Here is a 24,240-nt window from a genome sequence, read left to right as displayed (position 1 = left end):
TACCTTTTCAGCAAGAACAACCCCTTGTTTACCAACATCTTTTCAGCGGCATCAATACAAGACAAGACGATTGAATTAAACGCATCCTACACATAACGAGGGAAGAAAAATTCCTTTCCCGCCCATAGATTTCGTTAGAATCGAAATGAATCGAGCCCGCGTTGTCGTATTTGTTCGAAGCTGATGGCAATGTTTCTATTATTTATTATGCCATTCTTCCCCTTCCGGAACTGACGAACTGGTGCCCGAAGCTGGGGCCGGCGTGTGAAGACAGATCACGCATGCCGAAGAACCGAGCGCGATACGAGCGGACGCGTCACAATCCCGGTTCACAGCTCGCCTTCAGTCACAGACGAGACGTACTCATGAATGTGTAAACATTCTGGCCCACCTCCGCCACTGGATCGCCGTACCGCTTCGGAGCATTTTCCGACCATTTAGACGGAAAAACCCTTTCGACCTCGAATGGTTTTCGCTGTCGCCTACTTCGCCTTTGAGCAAGCCGGGGCGTACACGTACCACCAAATGAACGAAAAAGAGCCAGAAGAGGTTAAATGAGAGAGATAAAAAGAGGACGAGTTTTCCCCTATTTAACCTCGGACAAAGCGGGAGCCCTTTTTTGGGATTGGAGCAAGTTATTGTTGCGCGTGTTATTCCACATTCCACTCGCTTCGCCAGGATGGTGTTGATATTGTTGTTGAAGAAAAACAATTTTCACACACCACTAACCTTTAACGGGAACGGTGTGCTAATCGTGGCCGACGAACCTAACGCGGTGTGCGGGATGCGTTGGGGTAATTTATGGAAATTATGAAAATTGTTAAATGATATCCCGATATGCGGTATCCACATGAGGTAGCTTGCGTGGGGGCGGGTGCAGGAAACGCAATTCGGCTATGGGGGGGTGTTGAGCAACCGGTCGGGTTGAAAAACTTGTTGCTACATTATGTTTGTCATCGGATATTCCAATATCCGCTTTTCCTCGGAACGTTTCCGCACTTTTGACCCTGACCATCTACCCCGTTTCGCTACTTAACGTTAATATGTTCCAAAATAAAGCGCCAACCCTTTCGCTTTTCTGATTTATGACCGGTAGCATTGGATCTGATTGCATCGAATTTCGTAACCGGCACGCACACTGGCACAGGCATCAGAATATTTATATCATTCTTTTCTATTCATTTTGCCACCGGTTTGCGCGGTTGAACGATGCGTCACATTGTGCCAGCGAAGAAATGTAGTAATTTAAAGAGTTTTAGACAAGGTTTCACGTTTTATCGGCACTACATTAAGCAATGAAAGGCGGCACATTAGCTATGTAAGCTATGCTGCGCGCCGTAAAAGTGGAGCAAGTTCTTCTTCATTTTTCATGTCATTTGCTATCAAACGACGGGTGTCGTGTCGTGGCTGTAAATTAATATATGACGAACGCTTGACAGTTGCTGCATGAATGCCAGAGTTTACACGTGCATTTCGATCGGACGCCGGTCGGCATACACCGACCAGTGTTCTGGATTTTATTAATAAGTGTGTATGAAAATAACTTTTTAAAATGTCAATATCACCGAACCGATGCTCTTCCGCCTTGCCGATTGGACGGTGCCGATTCGAGCGAGAGGAAATGTCGTGGAAAGTGAAATCGGTGCCAACAATTTTACCTCTTTTGTGGGTGAACTAATGGGACAGCAACAACATGTTCTGGAACATTTAACTAATGCCATGGCAGCAGTATGAAATACTAAGGTCACCCGTGTTGGCAGTGAATGATTGTGGAAGAAAAAAGTATGAGGGAACTGAACAAAATTTTGAAGTGGTGAAATATTGTTCCCTAATCTGTTTATGTAATGTTAAAAACGTTAAGAAGAAGATATCCTTATCTAATACTAGATATAATTTGGCTTCGGTATTGATTAAGTGCCTGCCTTAATGGGATATTTTTAATAATTATTTCTCTCATTTTTCTGTTCATCAACCAGTGCAGATATCATATTTGTAAAGCATGGTAACCTTTTCACTTAATGTTAGCCCACGAATGTATGTTTGTATGAAATTGATCATCACCTATTCTCGTATCCAGAGGGAAGTTGTTGGTAAAAGGAAAAAAACTCTCTGGACAATGGTTGAACGTTTTTCCTACCCTGGTGTAAACCACATCCGAAACGATAGAAATGCAAACACATTCACCTCAGATGTTTACCTTTATTTGACCTATGATTGTTTCTTCTGCTAGTGCTGGCCTCCACCCGGTTGGGGCCTGCGATAGGAAATAAACATCTTGCTACTAACTTGTAACACGTCGGGCTGTGTTTATTCATCAGACTTTTGATTTGCATGAAGCATTACCATTATGCTAGCGCCGGTAAAAGCAATCAAACTGGGGCAAAGTGAGCCTTACCGTAGCAAACGAGTAAATTGAAACATTCCAGGTATGAAGCATTATCGTAAAACCGAACAGTTTCAATCATCTTTACTGGCTCGTGTTTCCGTTTAACCTGAGGTAAAATAAATCACAGTAAAAACGGTTGCTGCTCCTACATCACTTGATACATTTTTCTGTTAGCAAATAATACCGTTTTTATTGAAAATAAGATAATCTATTCGAATTGAATTATACGCAGTTATTAATATAAATATCACAGATGATTATACAAATCAGTGCAGCTTTCTAAAAGTTCTGATTGTAATCTGAATTCAAATATAAAAAATACACCCACGTAATATAAATTGAAAGTGAATGTTAGGTACATAAATGAGAGTCGCAAGAGTCACTTTGATGGTTTTGCAGAATTTTTTGTTTTTTTTTGTTTTTTTTTTTCGTTAGAACGGCCTGGCCGTATTGACTTATTTTACCACGTGGCCGGATAGTCAGTCCTTGCTACGGGGGATTGGCCCGGATGGGATTTTGGTCCGGTCAGATCGTGTGAAGACCGGCGCCGCTACCATCATACCACCGGGCCGCCCCTAATTTTTTACCTGATTTTTTTGTTTTTATTATCGGTAGAACGGCCGGGCTGTATATCTTATGGCTCGCAGAAATTAAATTCGCATATATACTTTTATAATTTGTTACAAGCCACATCTGTTTCTATTGTCAATGACAAACAATAATTTAATTGATGTGTCAATATTGTTCCCTTAATTCTATGCTTATCTTATTTATTAATAGTAGCACTAATTATAAATGCTTAATATAAAAATTGTTTAAATAAAAAAATCAAATAAAGGAAACATAACATTTTCGAACAGTTTATTAAGCTTAGTTGTGGTTTTGGGAAACAAATAACAAACCATTTTCTTTCACCAACTACAAAACCCAAGAAAACTCTCCTTTCCATTTCGTACATAGTTATCCGCCAAACGTATCAGCCAAACAAATTTGTGTCTAAAAAAACGTGCAAATCCATTGTACCTTGTTCGTGTTCAACCTTGATCGAGGGAAAAGTTTTATAATCTATAGCGAAAAATTCACGTGACTGACGCGTCTTAACCGTGGCACGAAAGAACGACTTATCAAAACAAATCTTTTCAACAACCCACATACCAACCAACTGGCCCACCACCGACAGCGTGGTAGTCTGTCTGCCACATTTTGCACGTTTACCGATGGGCGAACGCAGGAAAACATTTGGCCTGCCTTACACTTCATTCGGTAACTCAGCCCAAACTCAAGTCCGAAACCGGCGTATCACCCGTTATCACTGCAGTCATTTTTCAAGCTACCCTAAAAAGTCGCCAAAATCACCGGCATTTGGAAGCAGCTGTACAGGTTTGCTAATGTAATCCTTTTCCATTGCTTTGGTAGGTTTCGCTCGTATCGGGCACGTGGCGTAGATAGAAGGTGTGAATGTGATTACGAGTTGTTGGCTTAAAAACGGCAAGAAAACATAGGCTAGCGATGTTTGAGATTCAAATTCAGTGATCCAGCGTCAAATCGAGAGGCAAATTTCTATCCACCTTTAGCAGAAAACCGGATGAAAATATCTAAAAGAAACTTAGCAGCTCTTTCCGATCTCCACATTTTCCTCACGTGTGCATCATAAACAACTCTATACCAGAAGAACGCCCAGTACTCTTCCTAGAAATGATACAATTTCCATCGAAAATCTATAAAGTAAACACTGTCAATGACAGTGTTTCCGTTTCCAACGGTCAGAAGGTGTTACAAACAAATGAGAAACAAGCGTGGAATGTAAGCAATAGGTGACAAACCTGGACCAGACTCTAACTTTTGCCTGCGATGCTGAAGTGCAATAGAACGTCAGCGAATGGGAAATATCCAGTACGCAGACTGGGCCAGTTTGTTGTAGCCGTGAAGTCTGGCAAACATTCAGGCCAGCATCTTTCACGTCTTCCCATGCAGCTCCACATGCAGCTAATGTCAACCGATGTTGGCTTTTTAATGCATAAATAACAGTGCGCTATTTTTACCACCGTTTAGTTAAACGAATATCGTGTTTTATCCCTCATTTTACTCCATCCCGTCGAGGGGTTCGTTTTCCACAAGACTTTATGCGGAACCACAGAAACTCGAGAGGGAATCTTCTCTTCGCGATGCACGCTACAGCAACATCCACACGTAAAAACCGACGTTGCGGTGCCAACTTTATGCGTTTAAACATTATGATTTTAATGAACTCCGGTACGGCTAGGCCCCGGTCACGGTCTCTCATACGGAACTAACCCCGGGGGCCCGCTTCACTTTGTCCTCATCGTTAGGCATCATCCGCTTTGTCACCCTTCGGAATCATTGCAATGTTTGCATGGCATGCAGCGTGCCCATATGCATCATGATCGTGAAGTGATGCGATCGGAGTGAGTGAGCGAACAGTTGGTTGAACCTTTTAGCGGTGGTTTGTCATCTATCCTGTCGAGACCGCGCTTCGTCCGTTCGTTTCGTTCCCGCGTGACATTGTGTGAGGCGACAAAGACACGACAAGATGCGCTGTGATCCTCTAAACATGAGATCGTGGTTTAGTGATGCCGCTAACTAACCGCACCGTGACGATGCAGAGGAAAGATTTGTGAATTAGCTAAATTTAAATTCGATCACACCGGCCCGCTTTTGTCAAGTCGAGTGCAACTGTTTTGTTTTCCTCATTAGAGCAGTATCATTTGCAGATTATCATCAGGATTACAATGCAATGTTCTTTCGACGAGTACCTAAAGCGCACTTCTAATGGGAAGATGTCAGATTTGATAATGCTGAAGATGTCAGACTTGATAATAAGACATGATAATAACAATATTGACATCTATTTGTAAGTTTTAAAGAACTTTTATTAAAACTTGTTGCAATAGTGGAATTTATAGTCCCGATTTATAAATTGATGAATAATATAACTACATTTCAATTGGAGTCTTTAGAGTAATGCTTTCAGTTTCTGTTTGCTATGGGATTGATAACGCATCTAGGTTGCTTAAAATTCATGGAAACATCCTTTACATTGCTGGTTTATAGGTATTATAAATCTCAGATTTTATTGGACTAAAGAAGAAATAAAGCAAATGATTTGAAAAATAATGACTCAAGCAAAGTTTTAGAAAGTAGGGATTTCAAACAGGAAGCAGGTGAAACTCGTCAAAACTATAATGTCCTAAAAGATAGAGGTTTGCCCATATTGGCAGGTTTGTCCAAATTTTTATTTTACCTAAAGAATCATTTTACATTTCCACTAATCTAAAAATGTTCACCCTTCATACAACCTTCTTACACAACTATGTACAAAAATGGCATAATACGACCAATCCACTTTACACCCACATGCATTATTAGTGGGCAAACAAAACAATGCGAAATTTCCGAAAGAAATCTGCACTTTCATCTTTCGCACCCTCATTTCGCATTCGCACCTATGTAATGTATGCCGCAGGGGCTGCACAAGCGATATGCCGCAAGCGGTACGGTGCAAAGGTCCTGCCAACTGTACACAGGATTTACCACGTGAGACATCAACAACACAACAAGACTCTTCATCACGATGCGATGAAAAAAAAAACGTCAAAATGAAGCAGATGGTTTTTGGCGAAACGAAATTACGCCATTGTTACCCTAATGTATTATGTATCGGAAGGACGTTGTTCCACGTGCCTGGAGCGCATTGCAGGGCTTCGTTTCCTGCGGTGCGGGTGTGGTGCCCTCGCCTAAGGATGACGTTTTGTAGCCCAACCAATTACCGATACAACTGTTGGCTTTGTCGAAACGGTAGGAACTGTTTGTTCCATTTGTTATAACGCTGATTGGTGGCGTAGTGCGATAGATTACAAAAAATAGTGTAAACATGTTCAAATAAAAGATTTAACTTTATAAGAACTTTTAACATTTATTTAATTTAAATTAACACATTTCAATTAATTTACTACCTTACAAATGGTTGAGTTTGATCATAGTAATACGAATGAATTTTCATGTTCAATAACTTGATTCGATTACGATCAATTTAATTATTGTAAATTGGGTTAAACGAAGTATTTTAGGATCTTTTTTAAACATTGTATAACCAAACTGCTATACTTTTAATTTATGGGAATTAAAGAATTACGAATCCCATATTTAACTTTGGCTCAACAAATTCGATACTCTCAAATGTTGTACTTTAGCGAACGGTACTGACGGCTTCTGTAACATTACCGACGACAACGACAACTATTTCCACGGACAGGAAGACAGGAACAGGAATAAAGTCGTGCCCGCCTTGTGTCGTGAATGGAATGGCATTAAAAATTTATCCAATAACTGGCGATTGATGAATTCTGGAGCACCATTTTTCCAAACCCGATACGATACGTTGCCCAAACATCTTGAGCTTCAACCTACCGATGCCGGAATGAAGGTCCGTAATCGGAAATCTACTTTCTTTTATTGCACGTCATTCGCTCCGAGCTGGAAGCAATCAAAAGCGGAAAATATAATCGGCTTCGCTGGGGAGCAAAAACAAAAAAACGCTGCCTGCCATGTTGAAACTTGCTGCAAAACTACAGGACCGAAGATGGTTCGGGCGTTCCCGCAACGACCGGGATGCATTTGGAAGACGCAAAATTAAAATGCACGCTGCACTTACGAAACAAAAGTAGCACGGCCGGGGTTACGTTTTCACGTCCGACCAGAACGGGGGACTTCACTCTGGCTCACACTGCAAATTGGAAAACTATTGACATTTATTTGTACAACTTTTCGCTTTGTGTGTGGGTATGTGTGTGCGATGCATCGACCAGCATGTCACACAATCTTGGCGGTTTTCGTCCAAAATCGGAATATCACCACAGAAGATAGAACACAGGAAATGAGGCGCCTTCTCGGTACGCTTTTCGCACAGCAAACAGAAATCGAAAATCTGAATTCTGACCACGAGTCATAAGATTTTTTGCTTCACTTTCGGTCCAATCGAAGCTAGTATTACTTGGCGTCGAGCAAATGCAGTGACGGTGGCATGGCACGAATTGCGTCGGTGTTTCCAGCATCCCAAAACTGCTCGAGGATGGAAACTGAACTGAGTTTCTCGTCTAGTGGACGCTATTTTTGAACGATCGTTATTTATTCCGTTGGTTGCATTTTCTGCTTTTAAAACAGAAATGTCTAATAAAACCGCACCTAAAGCGACATCGAGTTTTGTCCCAGTTGAACGGATGAAGGAAGCAATTAGTGGGCGAGGAACGTGGCCCGAGGTGGATGTTTCCATTTCACGGCTGCGACACGGTTGTGGCAGTTTTTAATGTTGGCTTGTAGCTATTAATTTTCGGTGGTGTTAAACGATCACAGATGGTGCGTTTTGGGTGGGTGTGATGCCGGTGGGAGTACACCCGTGACGACCTTCGATCGCAATACGTAATATGCTGACAGTTTACATGGTTCCCAGTTAACTGATGGGTGATCATCGTGACCGATGGTGGCAATGATTCGGAAAAACGTGCCTTCGATCATGTCGGCGATAAGGATGTGGTTACCATTTAATTTTATCTTACTATGTATTGCTAGCTCAAAGGTGATGATTTTTTTCAAGAAGAACGGCCAGGCCGGAGTGCTCAAAGTTGATGCATTAGCATGATTTAATTGAAGCTGTTGACTTTACAAACTACTGCAATCATAACGTTACTTGACAGATGTTAAAAAACGATACCTAAAAATCATTCGATCAAAACACGAAGAATTAATTAGCGATGAGCTTATTCGCAATACATGAAACAATTTAAGTTACTATTGATGCAAACAGAAAACTAAAACTTCCATGTCTGAAAAAGAAGAGCTATATGCTAATAAAATCGCTATGTAAGATACAATTGACTAAAATTTTTGGTGTACAAATTTCAAAGCAAATTATGATAAATATTGAACATATAAGCCAAAATACTAACTATTATCACTTTGAATATTCAAGTTTAATATTTAACTCTAACAACTGTTTATATTAGTGCTGTTGCCATAAGATTGCTAATTTTATACAATTGAGATAATTGGAAAAGTTCAAATAAATAAAGTAATAATAATCTCAAAATAAACTCCTAAAATCATGTTTAATTCTATTACCTTGGCATGAATTCAATTAGTAGAAGAAATTAATAAGCTGTCGATCAATTTCATTAATTAAGAGAGAAGAATTTAATAAGATTGAAAGAATCATGACCAAAATTTATGCTAGTTCTTTTTTTTTTATTCAATAAGAACGGCCAGGCCGTATTGCTTATGTTAGTTCTTTAGCATTAGAATTTGACAAAGCTCGATAAAGGATAAGTCATTAAGTTAACGTCGAAGAAATTGAAGATGTTTCTTTAAATATGTCTGCGAATTTCTATTTATTTATATTTATTCAGATATTTAGTAAAGTTTAGTTTGTTCAATCAATCAAATGAATTCAAAACAAAAAGTAACAAAGTTACAACCCAATTTCTAAATAATTAATAATACGCAAAAATGTCAATTTTCAAACTCTCGAGTGATAGCGTTGTCAACAAATAAAATTTTTTGTTGTTACCACCACGGGCACCATATCCCGGGTGTACTCGACCGATTTTTTTTGCTTATTAATGTGAACTTAACAATTCAATATACAAACAAACGCATCACCTATCAGGTGAATGAATGAAGGTTCCTTTCTCTTCCTTCGTGTTTAAAGAATTAAATTTTTGCTCCCCTACCGGTAAGATTCCAACGCAGAGCCTAAAGTGAAAGTTCATACAGTATCATTTTTCACCAATCTTTCACAGGCGTGCCCCGTTGGAATTGTTAAGCGAACGAAAGAATAATAAACCGAGTCTACCGAGTACGCTTGTAAGAGCCGACCAACAACAAACGAACGGTTGACTTTTCGGCGATGCGTAAAACTTATCCGCTACCGGAAAAGGATTGCGTCCCAACGGTGGCAGAGGATGAGAATGTTAACCAAAGCCAGCACAAGGGCACAGCGCAACACGTAAAGCGAGCGTCGGATGGCGTGACGTTCGCGGGATGGCTATTCGTTCGATTAAATTATGCAGAAAATTTCACGAATTTCAATTTAATTTCCAAATCTTTTCCCTTCACACCTAATAATGGTTAATAGAACGATTGGTGCCGCAAAACCTCCGCAGCCCCACGAAATCATTCCGTGGGCTGGTAAATGACGCATGCACGGTGACAAAATGCGCACCGTAGCGAATGTTTTATGTGATGGGAAAGAATCCCTTTTTATGAGAAAAGAAAGTCTTTTAGAAAGATGTTGACTGTTGATTGTTGTATTTTACCATCTCCATCATTGCGCATTGCCGAATGTCTGACGGGCCCGAGAGTCACCCTTCACAACACTGTCAAAATATTACGTGACTACTTCGATCATGCTTTTACTGATGGTTTATAGATTTGACATGGCGTTAGAAGCGAAAAATAGAACATTACCGGTAAGCAGCGAACAAGAAAAAGTACATTAAAATTGTGTGCAGACATTAAATTATCCTTTTCTGGTACGGAATAGAAACAAATTAATCTTCTCCATCCACTCGCACAAGGTATAATATTTAACCTATTTTAGGCAACATAAGCTAGCAAGAGTTAATGAAACGTTATAAAACATAATTAAAAATAAACCTATTGTAACCTTAATTAATTTTTATAAAAAGGTTCCAAAATCATAATCCCCGAGAGAAAATAATTTGAAACTGATTTTTTTTGCTGTTTTAGGATACGTTCAAGGATGTGAACGATTTAACACAAATTCCCAGCAAAAAAAAATGAACCTTTTCAAGTAAATCTCCAACAAAATTGAGCTTATATCACATGATAGAGAAAATCAACAATACACCCTGTGTATATTATACCCCCCAAAAGAAAAGGCTTGAAACAACATTGAGCTTGTAAAACATTCTTTGCTGTGATGTTGCAGATTTGCTTCCTGTACGTGAACAAATACACGCACATCTCCCCACTTGCAACATGCAAAGCGAACGGACATTTTGAAAACACGTTTTGTCCTTAGTGGTAATCAAATCATAACAGTCCATACTACGTGCAATTGGTCGGTAACATATTAATCTCCTTCCCAACCAGTCGAAACCCATACATTGGTAAGCAAAACAGGAGCCTCATCGAAAACAGCATCTTATCACCACCTGACACCGTGCTACGTGGTACATCGATTCTTGTCACATCTTTCGCCAGAAGAAATCTGAATTAATGAACTCTACAGATTATCCACTTCGTTTCGAGAGCAAACGACCTGTAACCAGCGGTGGGTGAAATTTTCCTACCTTCGAGAAAGACAAGCGAGACCAGAAGACCGGTAAGCATTCCTTTGGCTTTCATATCTTTGGGGTGAAAACAAAAACTTGTGAGGACACTGGTTGAAGCAGGAGACGTTTCCCGACAGGTAAATGTGAAGTAAATAAAAAAAATACCTTTAAGCATTACGCTTGTTGTGTACGAGCTGGTATAGCATTTTAAAACATTCCTCGTGTGCCTTGCTTACAGAGCAGAGGACGCCACAACCAAAATGTCTGCAGGCGCATGGTCTCTAATGGTCATTCCAGTCAGCCGGTCAGTCTCCGGTCTGCCGAACCACCGGCGTTCCCAACTTCCCACGTTTTCCCGAATGTTGCCCGTAGGTGAAAGACTTGCCAGTGAAAGCATCTGCTGCCTGAGCAGAACACACGGTACCGGTACATCTCGGGGTAGGGTACAGGATTCTTGAGTCGGTGTAGATAAAATTACGAATAAAAAAAAAACACCCTCCCACCTCGCCCTTTGGCAGTGTTGGTTTTTGCTGGCCTTTGGCGATTAACGCTTTAACTTTTCACGTTAAATTTGCAAAATAAACATTCGACCTGAACGCGCGGGTTCGTGGACAGTGGGCCACACCGGCAAATGCATACAGATCAGCGAGTTTTTCCCGTGTTCTTTTCCCGTACTGCGAATGTACTGAAAGTCGTTATGTAAAGTGCGGTGGTAAGGTTTGGTTGTTTGGCTGTTCCGTACGTTACCCGGCCTCCTATCGTTCGCTGGACGGTCTCACACACTATCGCAGCACCCGAAGGGAAGATGCAAAAGTTATCTGTTGGATTTTTTTCCTTTCTATTACGGTGTAAGGCACTTTTTTTCTTGTTGCTGGTTTACCGTTGTGTACTTTCTATTTGCTTTAGTAGGATTTCCCCCGCTAGTGGTGTTGTTTGTTTTTGCTTCGCCTCGCAGCACGAAGAACGTCGAGACGGAGCCTGATGAATGCTAAATGACCGAATACATTCTGCAGTACCGAGGGCTAATGCTGTGTTGGCTGTGGAAAATGGGACGAAGCTGCTGGCAATTGCGTTAAGCGTTGGATTCGATTAAATTCTTCACGACGAAACAAGATCAACATAAACTCGTGCGGGGTGGGTAAGCTTATTCTTGGTCACTGCGGTGGGTGTTGGCAAGGTAGCGCGTCAGGTACGTGCCGAAAGCGTGCTCGTTGAAACTCAAATCAATTGCAAGGTTTGTCCTGATACGGGTACGGGCATCGGTGGAACTCCCACAGCCTCGTGATAGGTTAATGCTGATTACGATGCTGATCGCACCTTGATGCAGCAAAACATACGACAACTGATGACGATGCTGATAACTACCCAACGATACGAAGATACGTCAGGAACGGTCGGTGATTATGGAACACTTGAAGGAGATTGTTATGGCAAAGATGGGATTTTGAATGTGCTACTTTGCATTCGTTTCGCAGGCACCGGCAACACAAACAACAACAAACAATGCTGCCAACGCAAGGACAGTCCTTCCCGTGCACCTTCAGAGTGTGGAAATAATCCTTCCCAATTAATTGGCACCATTGAGATCTAATGAATTTCAATTTATTGATAATGAGTACTACCCGAGCAGACGGCCTAGAACATTCGATTTGGACAGGCTTATTTCGCCAAATAAGCTATACAAAACGTCGCACACTTGAAAGCCGACAGGACCACCGGTCTCACGGTGACTATAAACTCTGCCAACCTACCGAAGCAGCACTCACTCACTCTCACACTCGGTTGATTAGATGAGAAAGAAAATTTCTCACGTCTTCCAAACAATCTTTCCTTTATCGGGTGGCACTGAAATTGACACTCGTATGCACGATGCGTCGTCTTATGCGAGCTTCGTTAGGAGGAAATCAGGTCAACGTTGTTGTGCATTATTCAATTTGCTACGTCAGCCGGGCGGTGTCGTACGTACCTGATTCGTACAGCACCTTGGCTTCTTAATCGTCTTTTAAATAGTGATCATTTATTATCGTACACCCTCTCGTGATTCGCAGGAAATGTGGAATAAGTCCTTTATCACCTTTACCAAAATCGATTCTATCCATCGGGACACTTCATCTCACAATTTATCCTCAAGGAGCCACTCAAGTGCACTCTTCCGGCAAGCACCCCTTTTCACAAAACTCTAAAGGAACGACTCGACAAATAGTACCACCGAATTGTAAACATTTCATCATTGCTAACGAAGTCACGGGAAAACAATGTGGCGCGAACTCGACCGACATCTTGGCAACACACGCTACTACTACTGGTTGGTGTAACGCTTCTTCCATTTGCCATCTTTTTATCGTCGGCCACTCGACGTCTATCGATAGGACGCGTTTCCGCCCACCAGACGGCAATGCCAGGGACAGCCCAGAAGAGCCCATGCACGAGAGGGTAAAAGTCAAACAAAATAGCTTATCCTCCGTTATCCTTTGTGGCACTTCAGGATCGGCCTCCGTCGATTGTTCTACCGTTCGTTGTACCGTGTTCTTCCTAAAGTCTCTTTAGCTAAGGTCGTCAAAGGAGAGTAGGCGCCCCCTGAGGGTGCCTTTGTCGTTTTGTCGACAGAAGCCAACCCTGAGTGGACAAGTTGTTGGTATGAGCTACCCTTCAGGCACAAGTTTAATTGTATAAACAAACAAGTGTAAATGCGCAAATCTGAGACGAAACCTTCAGATGCTGAATTTTCCGGTTGAACCGGTTTGGTTGTATAGGAAACATCCCGGTGGTGGCAAATGTATTATTTCATTTTATTTATTTTTGTTATTACGGTTTTTGTTATTTACGTTTGCTGTGTTAAACAATTTGACCACTCTTTGAAAGATGAATAGATCCAACACAGCAATTTATTGAAGAACATAAAATGTTAAGATATTGAACGTTATGGTTACTTACCATTCGCTACCATGCCCGTGTTAGATGAAGGCGAAGGACTTCCGAGTCCACCGTGAGCCAACAGGCCAAACAGCAACAACTTCACCGGCAACAGGGTGGCCATCATCAGGAAGGCCCCCGCACCGTCAAAGGGGGCCATCCTTGTTGGTGTAAACCAATGCCCAGAAGGCAACCGTAACTAGCTGTCAAATATTCACCACGTCCAACGCACAACTATTTCTCTATTACCACTCACGATCACGATCTTTCGATGCACAGAGATCAAATTGCAGTTTGGACAAAAGATGTTGATTTATCAAAGGTGTTTGAAGTTATTTATATATATACAAAGCAGTTTCACTAGTGCCAAATCGTAGTGGTTATCAAACTGGACAAATCGTGTATTATTTTTTAAGAACTCACTTTAGTGATTTTATTTTAATCAGATTTCTGAAATTAGACATTAAGTTGCATTAACACTTCAAACATTTTACGTCCTGCTATTGAAACTCTCTAAAGCACGATCACTGAAGTAACATTCATGTCTCCTTCATGCAATAGTGTGGTATTCTATCAGCCACAAAATAACACATTCCCTCTTTCCTGTGGGATTTCCACCTTTATTTTGCCACTAAATCATTGCTGGTGCACAGCGAATTTCACTCCGGATGAACCGTCCGAAAGCGCAATACGTTCCGAGTTGTTTTCCGTTCTGATATTATCGATAATTTGATTTGTTTCCAATTGCCTGATCGTTATCGGTCGTTACGTATGAACAGGGTTTTGCTAGCACACACCGCTTATCCAACACACAAATCCGCACAACACCGTGACAGTTGACGGGAAATTTGGCTTCCGCACGACGCTGCATCCGAGACAACACTGAAAACGCATTCCGTGTATCGCATCCAACCGAGCGCACTGCGCTGAACGACCACCGCACATGTGTATCCGGAGCGGCATCACCACCCAATCGTCAGCATCATCAGCATCATCATCATCGTCATCATCATCGATCTCGGCAGCAACGTGGTTTGACACGCGGCCGATGATGCTCTCCGTGTTTACCTTTCGAAATGTCATGCCGTGCAGGCTGAAATGGGAAATCGCTTCCCGAGAGAACGGCGTACAGCATCTCAGCAGCCAAGCATCATCGTTCGCTCTCCCGGTTGAATCGTTTGTTTACATTTCATCCGGAATGATCAAAGCCACGGCATACGGCCCAAACGCTTCGTATCAATATTTCCCCTATCCGACAAAGGACGCACCCGGTCGTATTGTATTTATCACGGGGAATCACGGGCCAGATGTACTACAGCCGACGAGTGTTTCTCCTCTAAACCTGATCGAGTTTTATTGCGCACGAGCAGTAATAAAAAAAGGAAACAACAAACCGACCGAGCAACCGATACAGTTTTTCCCCACTAGCGGAACGATGGAAAAACGACGTTTCAAATTTCCCTGCTTCCGGCGCGCATAGGAATTCCTTGCTCTGTTTTTTCACCCATGTGCGCACACCGTCTCGCTCGGGCTGGCGCAAAATTATACAGCTGTTTTGGCGCTGTTTCTTTCGTGAGCATTGCGTAGACAAAGACAGCTACCACACTGACTCCATTTCGTTCTTACCCGTCGTACGCTATCCGTAAACCAATCAAATTCATTCGATTCATGGTGGACCCGTTTTTCCGCACCGGGCATCCCTCGCATTTGTCCTTCCGGTTTCCAGCATTACCCACTAACCAAGCCGCTCGGTAAAGCTTTCGTCTTCCAATCTTCTCGCGCGTGCCGGAAACCAACGAAGGAGGAATCCTTTTCCAAAAAGGTATGTCTTCGAATCGCGCATTTCTTTTGCATTTTTCTTCCAGCTTTTCATCTCACCTATTCTTACTTAGCTTTGGGTAGAAAATGCTGCTCTGCTCTGGTCTCTTTTCCGCAATGGACATCCTTTAGTTTTCAAGGATTCGCGTATCGTTTTTCTTCGGTTCAATATTACGGTCACTTAGCTTTCTTCCTCCGATTTGCAAAACGGTGGATGGAAAGTTTTTTTTTTGGTGTTTTGTTTTATTTCCAAGTCTTACTGCTACATTTTCTCGCACTCGCTGTACTCGGAAGTGAGGAAGCTTTTTCGTGCTCATCGGTTCAACCAGCTGGGAAGATGCGCATTTTCCAGCCCAAGATTTGCTTCATTCGTTGGCCGCTCCTTAAGGCGAAGTGTGCCTGTTGTTCAGCTCGCCAGTACTTCGAATCTTTTCATTTTCTAAGGACCACACGCTCCTGGCAAGGCAAGGTTCGTGCCGTTTTCGGCTTTGGCTGGGGAAAAAATGGAACCGTTCCGTTCCAGCTATCACCCAAATCCTTATAGCAACCGAAACAAAAATTTGCCATTCGTTCCGACAGCAATCGGCCATTGCGTGGCATTTTCAAGGTGTCATCAATTTTCCGACCAGACTGTGCAGGCAAGATGGAATGTAGTCTTGGCAGTGCCGTCCCTCCTAATTCCCCATCGCGCTCTATCGCCTGCCGTTCTTCGTTGGGGCGGGTACACACGGTAACATTGACCCCAAGGACGACGTGCTCAGGAGTCATCCCATTTCCAGCACACCCATGTACACATGCGTTGGTGGAGTGAGCGTGAACACTCCGCCTCGGGCCGGTTAATCTACGTCGACAATCGGATGAGCCGGGAACGTTCGAGACAGCTGAGATCAACTTTAATTCTAGATGTGAAACAGCTGTTCTACCAGACGACACACGGCAGTGTCTGCTAGTGGCGAGGGGGAGTTGTTTGATACGGAGGGTTGAGATTGGTTAAGATCGATTATAGCAGACATTACGCCGTACCGAAAGGACCATCAAAAATACATTATGCATTTCATACGGTGCCGAGCCATTCTAAAGGTGTAATAAAATTTCGTCCATGTTTTTAATGATTTGAATTTTACAACAACGGTGGTTTAAAGGGATATGCGGATTTCTTAAAGATACATACATAAAAATACATTCATACCAGTGTATGAATCTAGCAAATATAAGATATAATGTGTGAAGCATTATGGTTTCAATTCATACTATTTTTTTAATAACAAAAAAAATCCTGAACTCAGGAAAGCTTACACGGTCATACATTTCATGAGGAATGAAAGTAATTATTCAAATTAAATCAAATCAATCAATCAATGTTTTTATCAACCCAACCAGCTCTTAGCTTCTCGAAAAGAAGACGCGACGACCCTAAATAGTTATAGTTCTCGCACTGCCTTATCCTTCCGAGACCGCACTCTGTAGGTAGTAGACGATTATTTTTAAGTCGAATGGTAAAAAGAATTAATTTTTTGTGGTTGGTGGGCCTACCATATTAGTATTTAGTATATATTAAACCTAAATTTACTCAACATTTTCCTAAGGTCCAGTGCATTCTGGCGGACATATCAATATAAACACATTGTCTAGATTAATACCACTAGTTAAATTTATATTTAAAAACTATTTGATCAAATTTGACTAAATTTGATTTTTTCAGTTTGTTCTTGTCATGTTTTGCACGGTCTTGATGATTTCCACATGGTTTTGACTAATTTCTTTTTTAATGTTTCTATTACAACGCTGGAATTTTTCACAGTATTTCTAAAGGTTCTATTTAAACTTTCCCATAATTTGCATATGCATTTTCCACAGTTTTCATGGAGATTTTCTTAGACTACCAGAAATGGTTTTTAAAAGCAAAGTTTTTTTCACTATTTTTATGAGAAGCTTTCCCAGGTTTAAATTGAATTTGGAGGAACCATTAAGTTGTATGCGTGTTTCTTGTTTAGATGAACGATGGACGCTGTTACGCACTGTTGAAATAAAGTTTTTTTTATAGGGATTTTGAAAATTTTAAATAACATTTCGTCTTTTCCTTTAAAGACCCTTTCCTTTATAGACCTTTTCATTTAAGTAAGTGTTACAGAACATTTACTTGTGTTTTATCGTATAGTTACGCATGTGTTTTTCCAACCATACATAGGTCTCCCAAAATCTTATTTATTTACATTTCCCATCGGTTTTAAAAGGGATTTAACGCAGTTCCCACCGAGTGTTTTCTCGTTTTTAGAAGTAATATTTCCGAGAGTTTTCATAGCTTCAGCAGTTTTTCAAAATTTTTAACTTTATAATTTTATTTCAAATTAGAATTACAAATTGAGAAGTGTTTTACTTTGTTTTTGCTCCTGCGTGCTGAAAAAATAACTCCCAAGTGATCCCCAGTCGATCTCCAATCGATTCCATGGTTTTGCGATGTACCTTGTACCAGTGAACTTTCTCCGGCTTCCTCAATTTTATAAAGCATGAACTTTAATGAAATCGTATTATTTTTTTAAGGATGATGCATATTTATACACATTTTAGTATCATGTTTGCCTAATTTTTACGATTTCAATAGCTGTCTATAGTCACATATTCTTTTTCTTCATCTAGGTTTAGCGACTCACAAAATTATACTTGGAATAAGTTAAAAGTTAGTTTTTTTCAGGTGCAATGACATATCTTGGGGCGGTCCGGGGGCATGATGGTAGCGGAGCCTGTATTTACATGAACGGAACGTATCAAAATCCCATTCGGACCAATCTACCGTAGCAAGGACTGACTATCCAGATACGCGGTCAGCAAGGCAAGATACAGCAAAAAAAAAAACATATCTAACAGGGCGGTTGTAGGATTGACTATACTGACGACGGGTATGCGATGTGATCGTCGGCGTATTGTTAATTTTTGTTATTGAACGGTGGATTTATATAAAATATTTCATACCTTCCGTTAACTTTGAATGCGATGCTATGCTTTATGCTATATTATTCAAAGACAATTTATCCTTTTGACAACTTTTTCAGATAATCTTGAATACAGTATAGTGCTACAACACTATTTCGAGCTACTATAATTTGAAGAATGGTTCAACTTTCTGATCATTAATAGGCTAGGTCTGTTAAAGTGAATCCATTTAAATTGATTTAATTTGACTGATTTTGGTTAGCTAAGCGTATCACTAAGTTGTGTATCTAAAGTACACATAACAAATATACTTTCTACAAAATGAACAAAATGGAAACACAAAATCATACTTACATTTGATCTTTTTTTTTTAAACATTCCTTGAAGATCACTTCAGGTAGATATTGCGATATATTGAGGGAACCTCAGGAATATTGACAGGGTACTAAAAAAGTACTTGTACCTTCAACAGTACATCTTTATCCTGCGATATGATGACCTTTTGGCATGATATCCTTAGACCAGATTCAAACAAACAAAAAATCTGTCTCCTTCCTCATCACACAATTTCCTTTTTCATGCTTCTTCTTGATGTTAACGCAACTTGTAGAAAACATTAACACCAAAATTCTCCGCAAGTACTGAACGAACGAAGAATTCATTATCGCTGATATATTGATGTATTGATAAATCATCTATTAAGTAAAACTCGTCATTCGTTCAGACCTCGACTTGGCGATTTGTTGAAATGATGTTATTATTCAACAATTATTTTTTGCCTTTTTTTGCTGTCGATCTCGATTGACACTTAAGTATACTAGTCATTTTACTTGTCCAAATACTCCTTCAACTTTTACCAGCAGTTCCTAACACTCGGTATGACGAAGATATCACTTTGCGATCGATTTTCATTTTTAGCTTCTGCTGTTTCTTTAAGATTTGTTAGCTTTAGCTTTACCAAATTCCAAAAAAAACGTGCGTTACGATCATTAGGAATCAGGATCAGTAGTCATCAATGCATTGGTTTTTAATTAAATAACCAGAGAACCTGTTATTGTTACTTATAATAGCAATAAGTGATAACTACTGCTGCATAAGACAGTAAAAATAACACGAAAGAAACATTACCATCAAACGTATAATATTATGAATTCAATTTTGCCCTTACACACCATGACTTTTGCCCATTGTTGATCAGACAATTTTCTAAAAATGGTACCAATGTTGCAAGAAAATAATCATCAACCATTTTCCTTGCAAGATAATCCTTTTTCCACCAGCACAACAAAGAACCGGCCGGTGGATACGCGCCACATACGTAAACAAAGCAATGGCACCTGCGCCACACAAAAACGCAATTGTGCTATGCAAGGGGTTGCTCGAGTCAGCTGTTTGCCGTCAAGATTCGTTGCTTTTCCAACAAAACACGCATTCTATCGTTTTGCTTCCATAAAACAAGTTTTTCTATCGTAGTATTGCTTACATTTCTTGTAACTTGATCAGGTGCAATTTTTGAAGTTCACTTCGTGTAATTCAAGTGTAATTGCCGCAGCGAGGGGCTTGTGAATGGAACACTGGGAAAATATTTTCCCAATTATCATCATGCAGGAAGTACGAGCGAGATAGAGCGAACCACATAGAACGAGTTGTTGAATTTATTGATCATCGTAGTAGGTCCCGCATTCTCATTTGTTTGTTGGACGTTTGGCCCGTGCGGTTCGAATGTTTAGAAGATTGGTTTGTTTCTTTATTATTTTCTGGTGTGAAAAAATCAGCTTTGCAAAGAATGAATTGATAATGAATCATTTAGTTCAGTGGTAGTACAGTACAGTGAGGTGATTTTGTACAACAAACGAGTTATATGTACGCGTGTTGAATTGTTGTGAAGCCGTCAGGAAGGAAACAAAGCCTTCACACATATCACACACCCATGCATCAACAAACATAATGACTCACTACATACTGACCTACGGTGGACACAGGTCCGGAAACGTGTCCATGTTTGTGTTCACTTCCGGATAGACACCAGCCTACCCTTCCGGTTGAAGGCCTACCCTGTATGCGTACATGCTGGGAGCATCCAGTTCTGCTGCACCGTCGTTTGAAGATTAATCACATGATTGCGGGCTGCTGCAAGGCACGGCAAAGGCGACGGAAGTGGGAAAAGTTCCATTTTTCCCGTACGAAACTTCTGCACCCTGTGCGAAATGGGCAACTGCCTCAAGGGATGCCTTTCCGACAACACCGATGGAGGGATGAGGTAAGCATGAAGAGGTGTAGGGGGTGTTATGTTCAACATTCCTTTTACATTGGAACGTTTGCAATGCATCTTTTCCCAGCCGTACGCGAACGAGTGCAAGCGATAGTCAGTACGAGGTAAGCAAAGTGCAAGCTTTATCAACGTAATATCGTCATCCCCAACATACACTGTTCCATGGTTGCTCCATTCCTACTCCACAATGCTTTACCCAATGAGGCAGCAGTGACACAATTTAATTAAAAATCCATTTACCACAGATCCTGATCGAGGGAATGCAAGGCACGGACGGTCATCAGGATGGCGGTGAATTGCACGAAGCAATAAAAATCAAATCAAATGTAAGTGTCCAGGTCGAACTGGGTCGTTCCCAGACCAGCAGACTGCCGATGTTTCCGCTTATGCTGCTCCCATTCATCTGCTGCTTTCAGAGAAAATCAAACTTTTTCAACAAGTTCTGGGCGAAAACGAATGTGGACTACGCAAGACTGAACAAAGCAAAACACAATAATTTTTCGAAACGCGCTACCAACGCAGGCAGCAACGCAAGTAAACATAATCAGCATCCAAAGTCGGGGTAAGCTGGGACACATAAAGCCCTATAGGGACATTACATTTACAACCATATCACCAATTGCAGATTGGACATTCAACTGCAGTGCCTCGATGCACATTCTTTGCTGCTCGTATCGAAGGATGGCCATCGGAAAACGAACGCCAACGGTTACAACGATCTGCAAACGGACCAAACTTCCACGCCCGGTAGTTCGATCGATTTGGAGTGGGAAAATGATTACGGTTATCAGCATAGTCAGTGGTAAGTGATTAAGTCTCCACGTGTTTTGTGGCGCGTACTTTCATAAGCGTTCATGGTGGAGACGCCTAATACTTATTGATGCGTATTGATACTGGAACAATTAACTTATCGTATTTTCCTGTGTATCATTGAAATTATTGAATGTTTCATCGTTTTCAGTAAAACTGTAATTTAGACCAACTTCCGATCATATTTTCTTCACCAGCGGATTAAATGTGCTACATGGGATATGTCGCTATTGAGTAAAATTTAACAACACCAGCTGATCTGATAAAAAAATCAACATAAGAAAAGCACATTAAGGGCCGATTGTCTGACAAAATTCTGATGGACTTCATTGTAAAAAATGTATATAGAGATGATAACAACCTGATTTTAGCAGGTTTATTCCTTCAAAAACTATTGCTTAGTTTTTATAGAAGGAGGGTCTGCTGCTTTTGATACATCAAAGTTATTGAGGATATACTACCTTACAACAAAACATGAATCCACGTAGGATGATTTTATTTCGTCAAAAGCTAGCAAATGATGAAAATTATATGCAATTGATGCAAAGTTTTAAAACTTGTGACTAGTTGCGAAACATTTTTTTTTAAATGGAGATAACTTTACTCTTCAAGCTGCGACTACGTTTTTAAACGCATGATAGTGATGTGAACGTTTCGCCATATATTCCTGAGAACTTTGAGAAACTAAAAAAGAACATTGCGATTGTTTTGGGTATGCTGACTGTAGATTTTCCTCGTCAATTTAGACTAAATTTGCCCATTTGATAATTGCTGTGCTCTAATTGACCGATGATTTATTTTAAACAACTTCTTTACCAAGAATAACTGTACTCTTCCTAAAAGGCCTGACATTGATAGAGATTTTTTAGTTAAATCAGCATGAGTATAAAAACAAATTTCTCCTTAAATGCATGTTATTATTATTATCCTTCCGGAAATGTTCTAATTGCATTTATTTTATAATACAGATGCTTGTATAATTGCATCTTCAGTGAACTGTATTTCACCAATGTTCGCTTAAAACTTTCTATCATTTCAGGTTGTCACAAGAAGACGATCAAACGGGACCTTCGCAATTGCACAGCTTTCCCGCCTTGGTTCAGGAATCTGTGTTTAAAATTGAAGAGTGGTCCACACTCAAACGAAGCAAGGATCGCATCAACGCGCTGCGCAAACTGGATCACCAGCAACCAGTAAACCAGGCACAGAGCAGCCGATTGCATCTGTCGTCCAAAAACTCCACCGGAGGTGATGACGTTACCGGGTCACTCGATTGCATTCATCCAGTGCCGAGTGCTCGCCCATTTCCATCCTTCGAACAGCACGCGGCCAGTCTCACGCGCGTGGACAGAATGACCCACGGTGAATCGTCCGACCTTTCGCACATATCATCCACACCGGAGGGTTCACTCGAATGGGACATCGACCAGGATCGACAGCTAAAGTCGGAGAACGAATCGTTGGATTACGACACCAAGGAGTTGCTGCTGGAGATTGAACAGTTGAAAAATCGCGTACTTAACGAAACTGGAGCAACGCTGAAGGATGATGTACCGAGCAGCTGATCGGACAGTAGAGACGGGGATGATTTGGATGATTGATAATGGTGAAACATGGCGAACGATGAAAATTACGTTGTATAACAGATGCATCATAGCCTAAGCCTTGTACAGTAGAGTTCCAGCAGATGGATATATTTATTGTGTGTATGTATGAATGTATTAGCACCAACGTGAAATGTGTAGAACAGTACTAAACGCTAGTGAATTCCGAAAAGTATTTATTCTAACATCGTTACACAACCAATAGGCGGTAGGTTGTAGGAATGCAACCAACTGAACGGTTCCCGTTTGCACGGTTTAAATCCCGTTTTTAAATACATCCATCTTCTACCCGGTTTGTACGTTTTCCAGCGGCGGATGGAAATATTCTGTTCTCGTTACCCACCGTCCGCTGGATTTCCACCTCAGTTCGTTTATCGCTTTTCCTCTAGGTACAGTGTCGATCTATTTATACACATATGTGCACACACACACACACACGCATACACCAATTTATACATAATATAAATATAGAGCATCGTTGCATTTGCATCTTCGTTTCTATCTTCTTTGTTTGTGAACAATACTAGCCACCAATAGTAGCGTCACGGTAACTAGAGTGTCCTTCCCAGTTTTCCGATATAGTTGTATTGTCGTGTTAAAATAATACTTATTTTATATATTATTGTAAAAGGCTAGATTAGCAAAACAGCTATCGAAACTCACTAGCGGAACAACAGTAACAATGAAATGTGCATTTGTTGGCCTCTGTTGTACGGAGTGCAAAATTCATACTATTTAGAGAATGAATATATTATACATAAATGATAGAAAACTTCAAGTGATGCAATTTTTTTGTTGTTGAATTTATTGAAACTGATGACAGAGCTGTGTAAGACCAGTTTATTAAGCACCAACTGTGACACAGGTGGTCGACATCAATACGAACGACGTTAGCGTATAGCACATATTGTGCTATAGTAGAAACTTCTGCTAATCAATTTTGTTACAACAGGAATTGCAGTGGTCGAGGAGATGTTACATTATACCGAAAGATGTCACTCAACATCAATGCTGCATTGATACGCTTGTTGAGGTTAACATTACTGTCGGGACTTATAACCCACGATAGGTGAAGCTATGGACGACTTCGAGGACATAAGCATCCGCTCAATTCTTTGTACTAATAGAAGATGGTCCTCGAAGTTTCTACCTTCGAATTGTGGATGGCTCTCTCTAGCACTAGTTTGAATAATAGAC

At 40.7% G+C, this 24,240-nt stretch overlaps 2 protein-coding genes across 2 annotated transcripts in view; one reads left to right on the top strand and one right to left on the bottom strand.

The window, feature by feature from the left end:
- LOC128716090 (lachesin-like) overlaps positions 1-13,768 on the bottom strand; it is a 38,280-nt gene extending 24,512 nt beyond the window's left edge. The window contains exon 1 of the mRNA XM_053811011.1: positions 13,630-13,768. Within this exon, the coding sequence (XP_053666986.1) occupies positions 13,630-13,768 (139 nt within the window). The remainder of the gene's footprint in view (positions 1-13,629) is intronic.
- Positions 13,769-20,564: 6,796 nt separating this feature from the next.
- LOC128714839 (uncharacterized) lies at positions 20,565-23,004 on the top strand. The gene is made up of 6 exons (XM_053809720.1): positions 20,565-20,617; positions 20,697-20,733; positions 20,875-20,955; positions 21,046-21,191; positions 21,255-21,431; positions 22,479-23,004. Exons 1-6 carry the CDS (start codon positions 20,565-20,567, stop codon positions 23,002-23,004), a joined length of 1,020 nt encoding a protein of 339 aa, XP_053665695.1.
- Positions 23,005-24,240: the final 1,236 nt, after the last annotated feature.

Source organism: Anopheles marshallii, chromosome 3 (genome assembly GCF_943734725.1).
Source record: "Anopheles marshallii chromosome 3, idAnoMarsDA_429_01, whole genome shotgun sequence".
Taxonomy (NCBI): Eukaryota; Metazoa; Arthropoda; class Insecta; order Diptera; family Culicidae; genus Anopheles; species Anopheles marshallii.
This window is presented reverse-complemented; position numbering and strand designations above follow the sequence as displayed.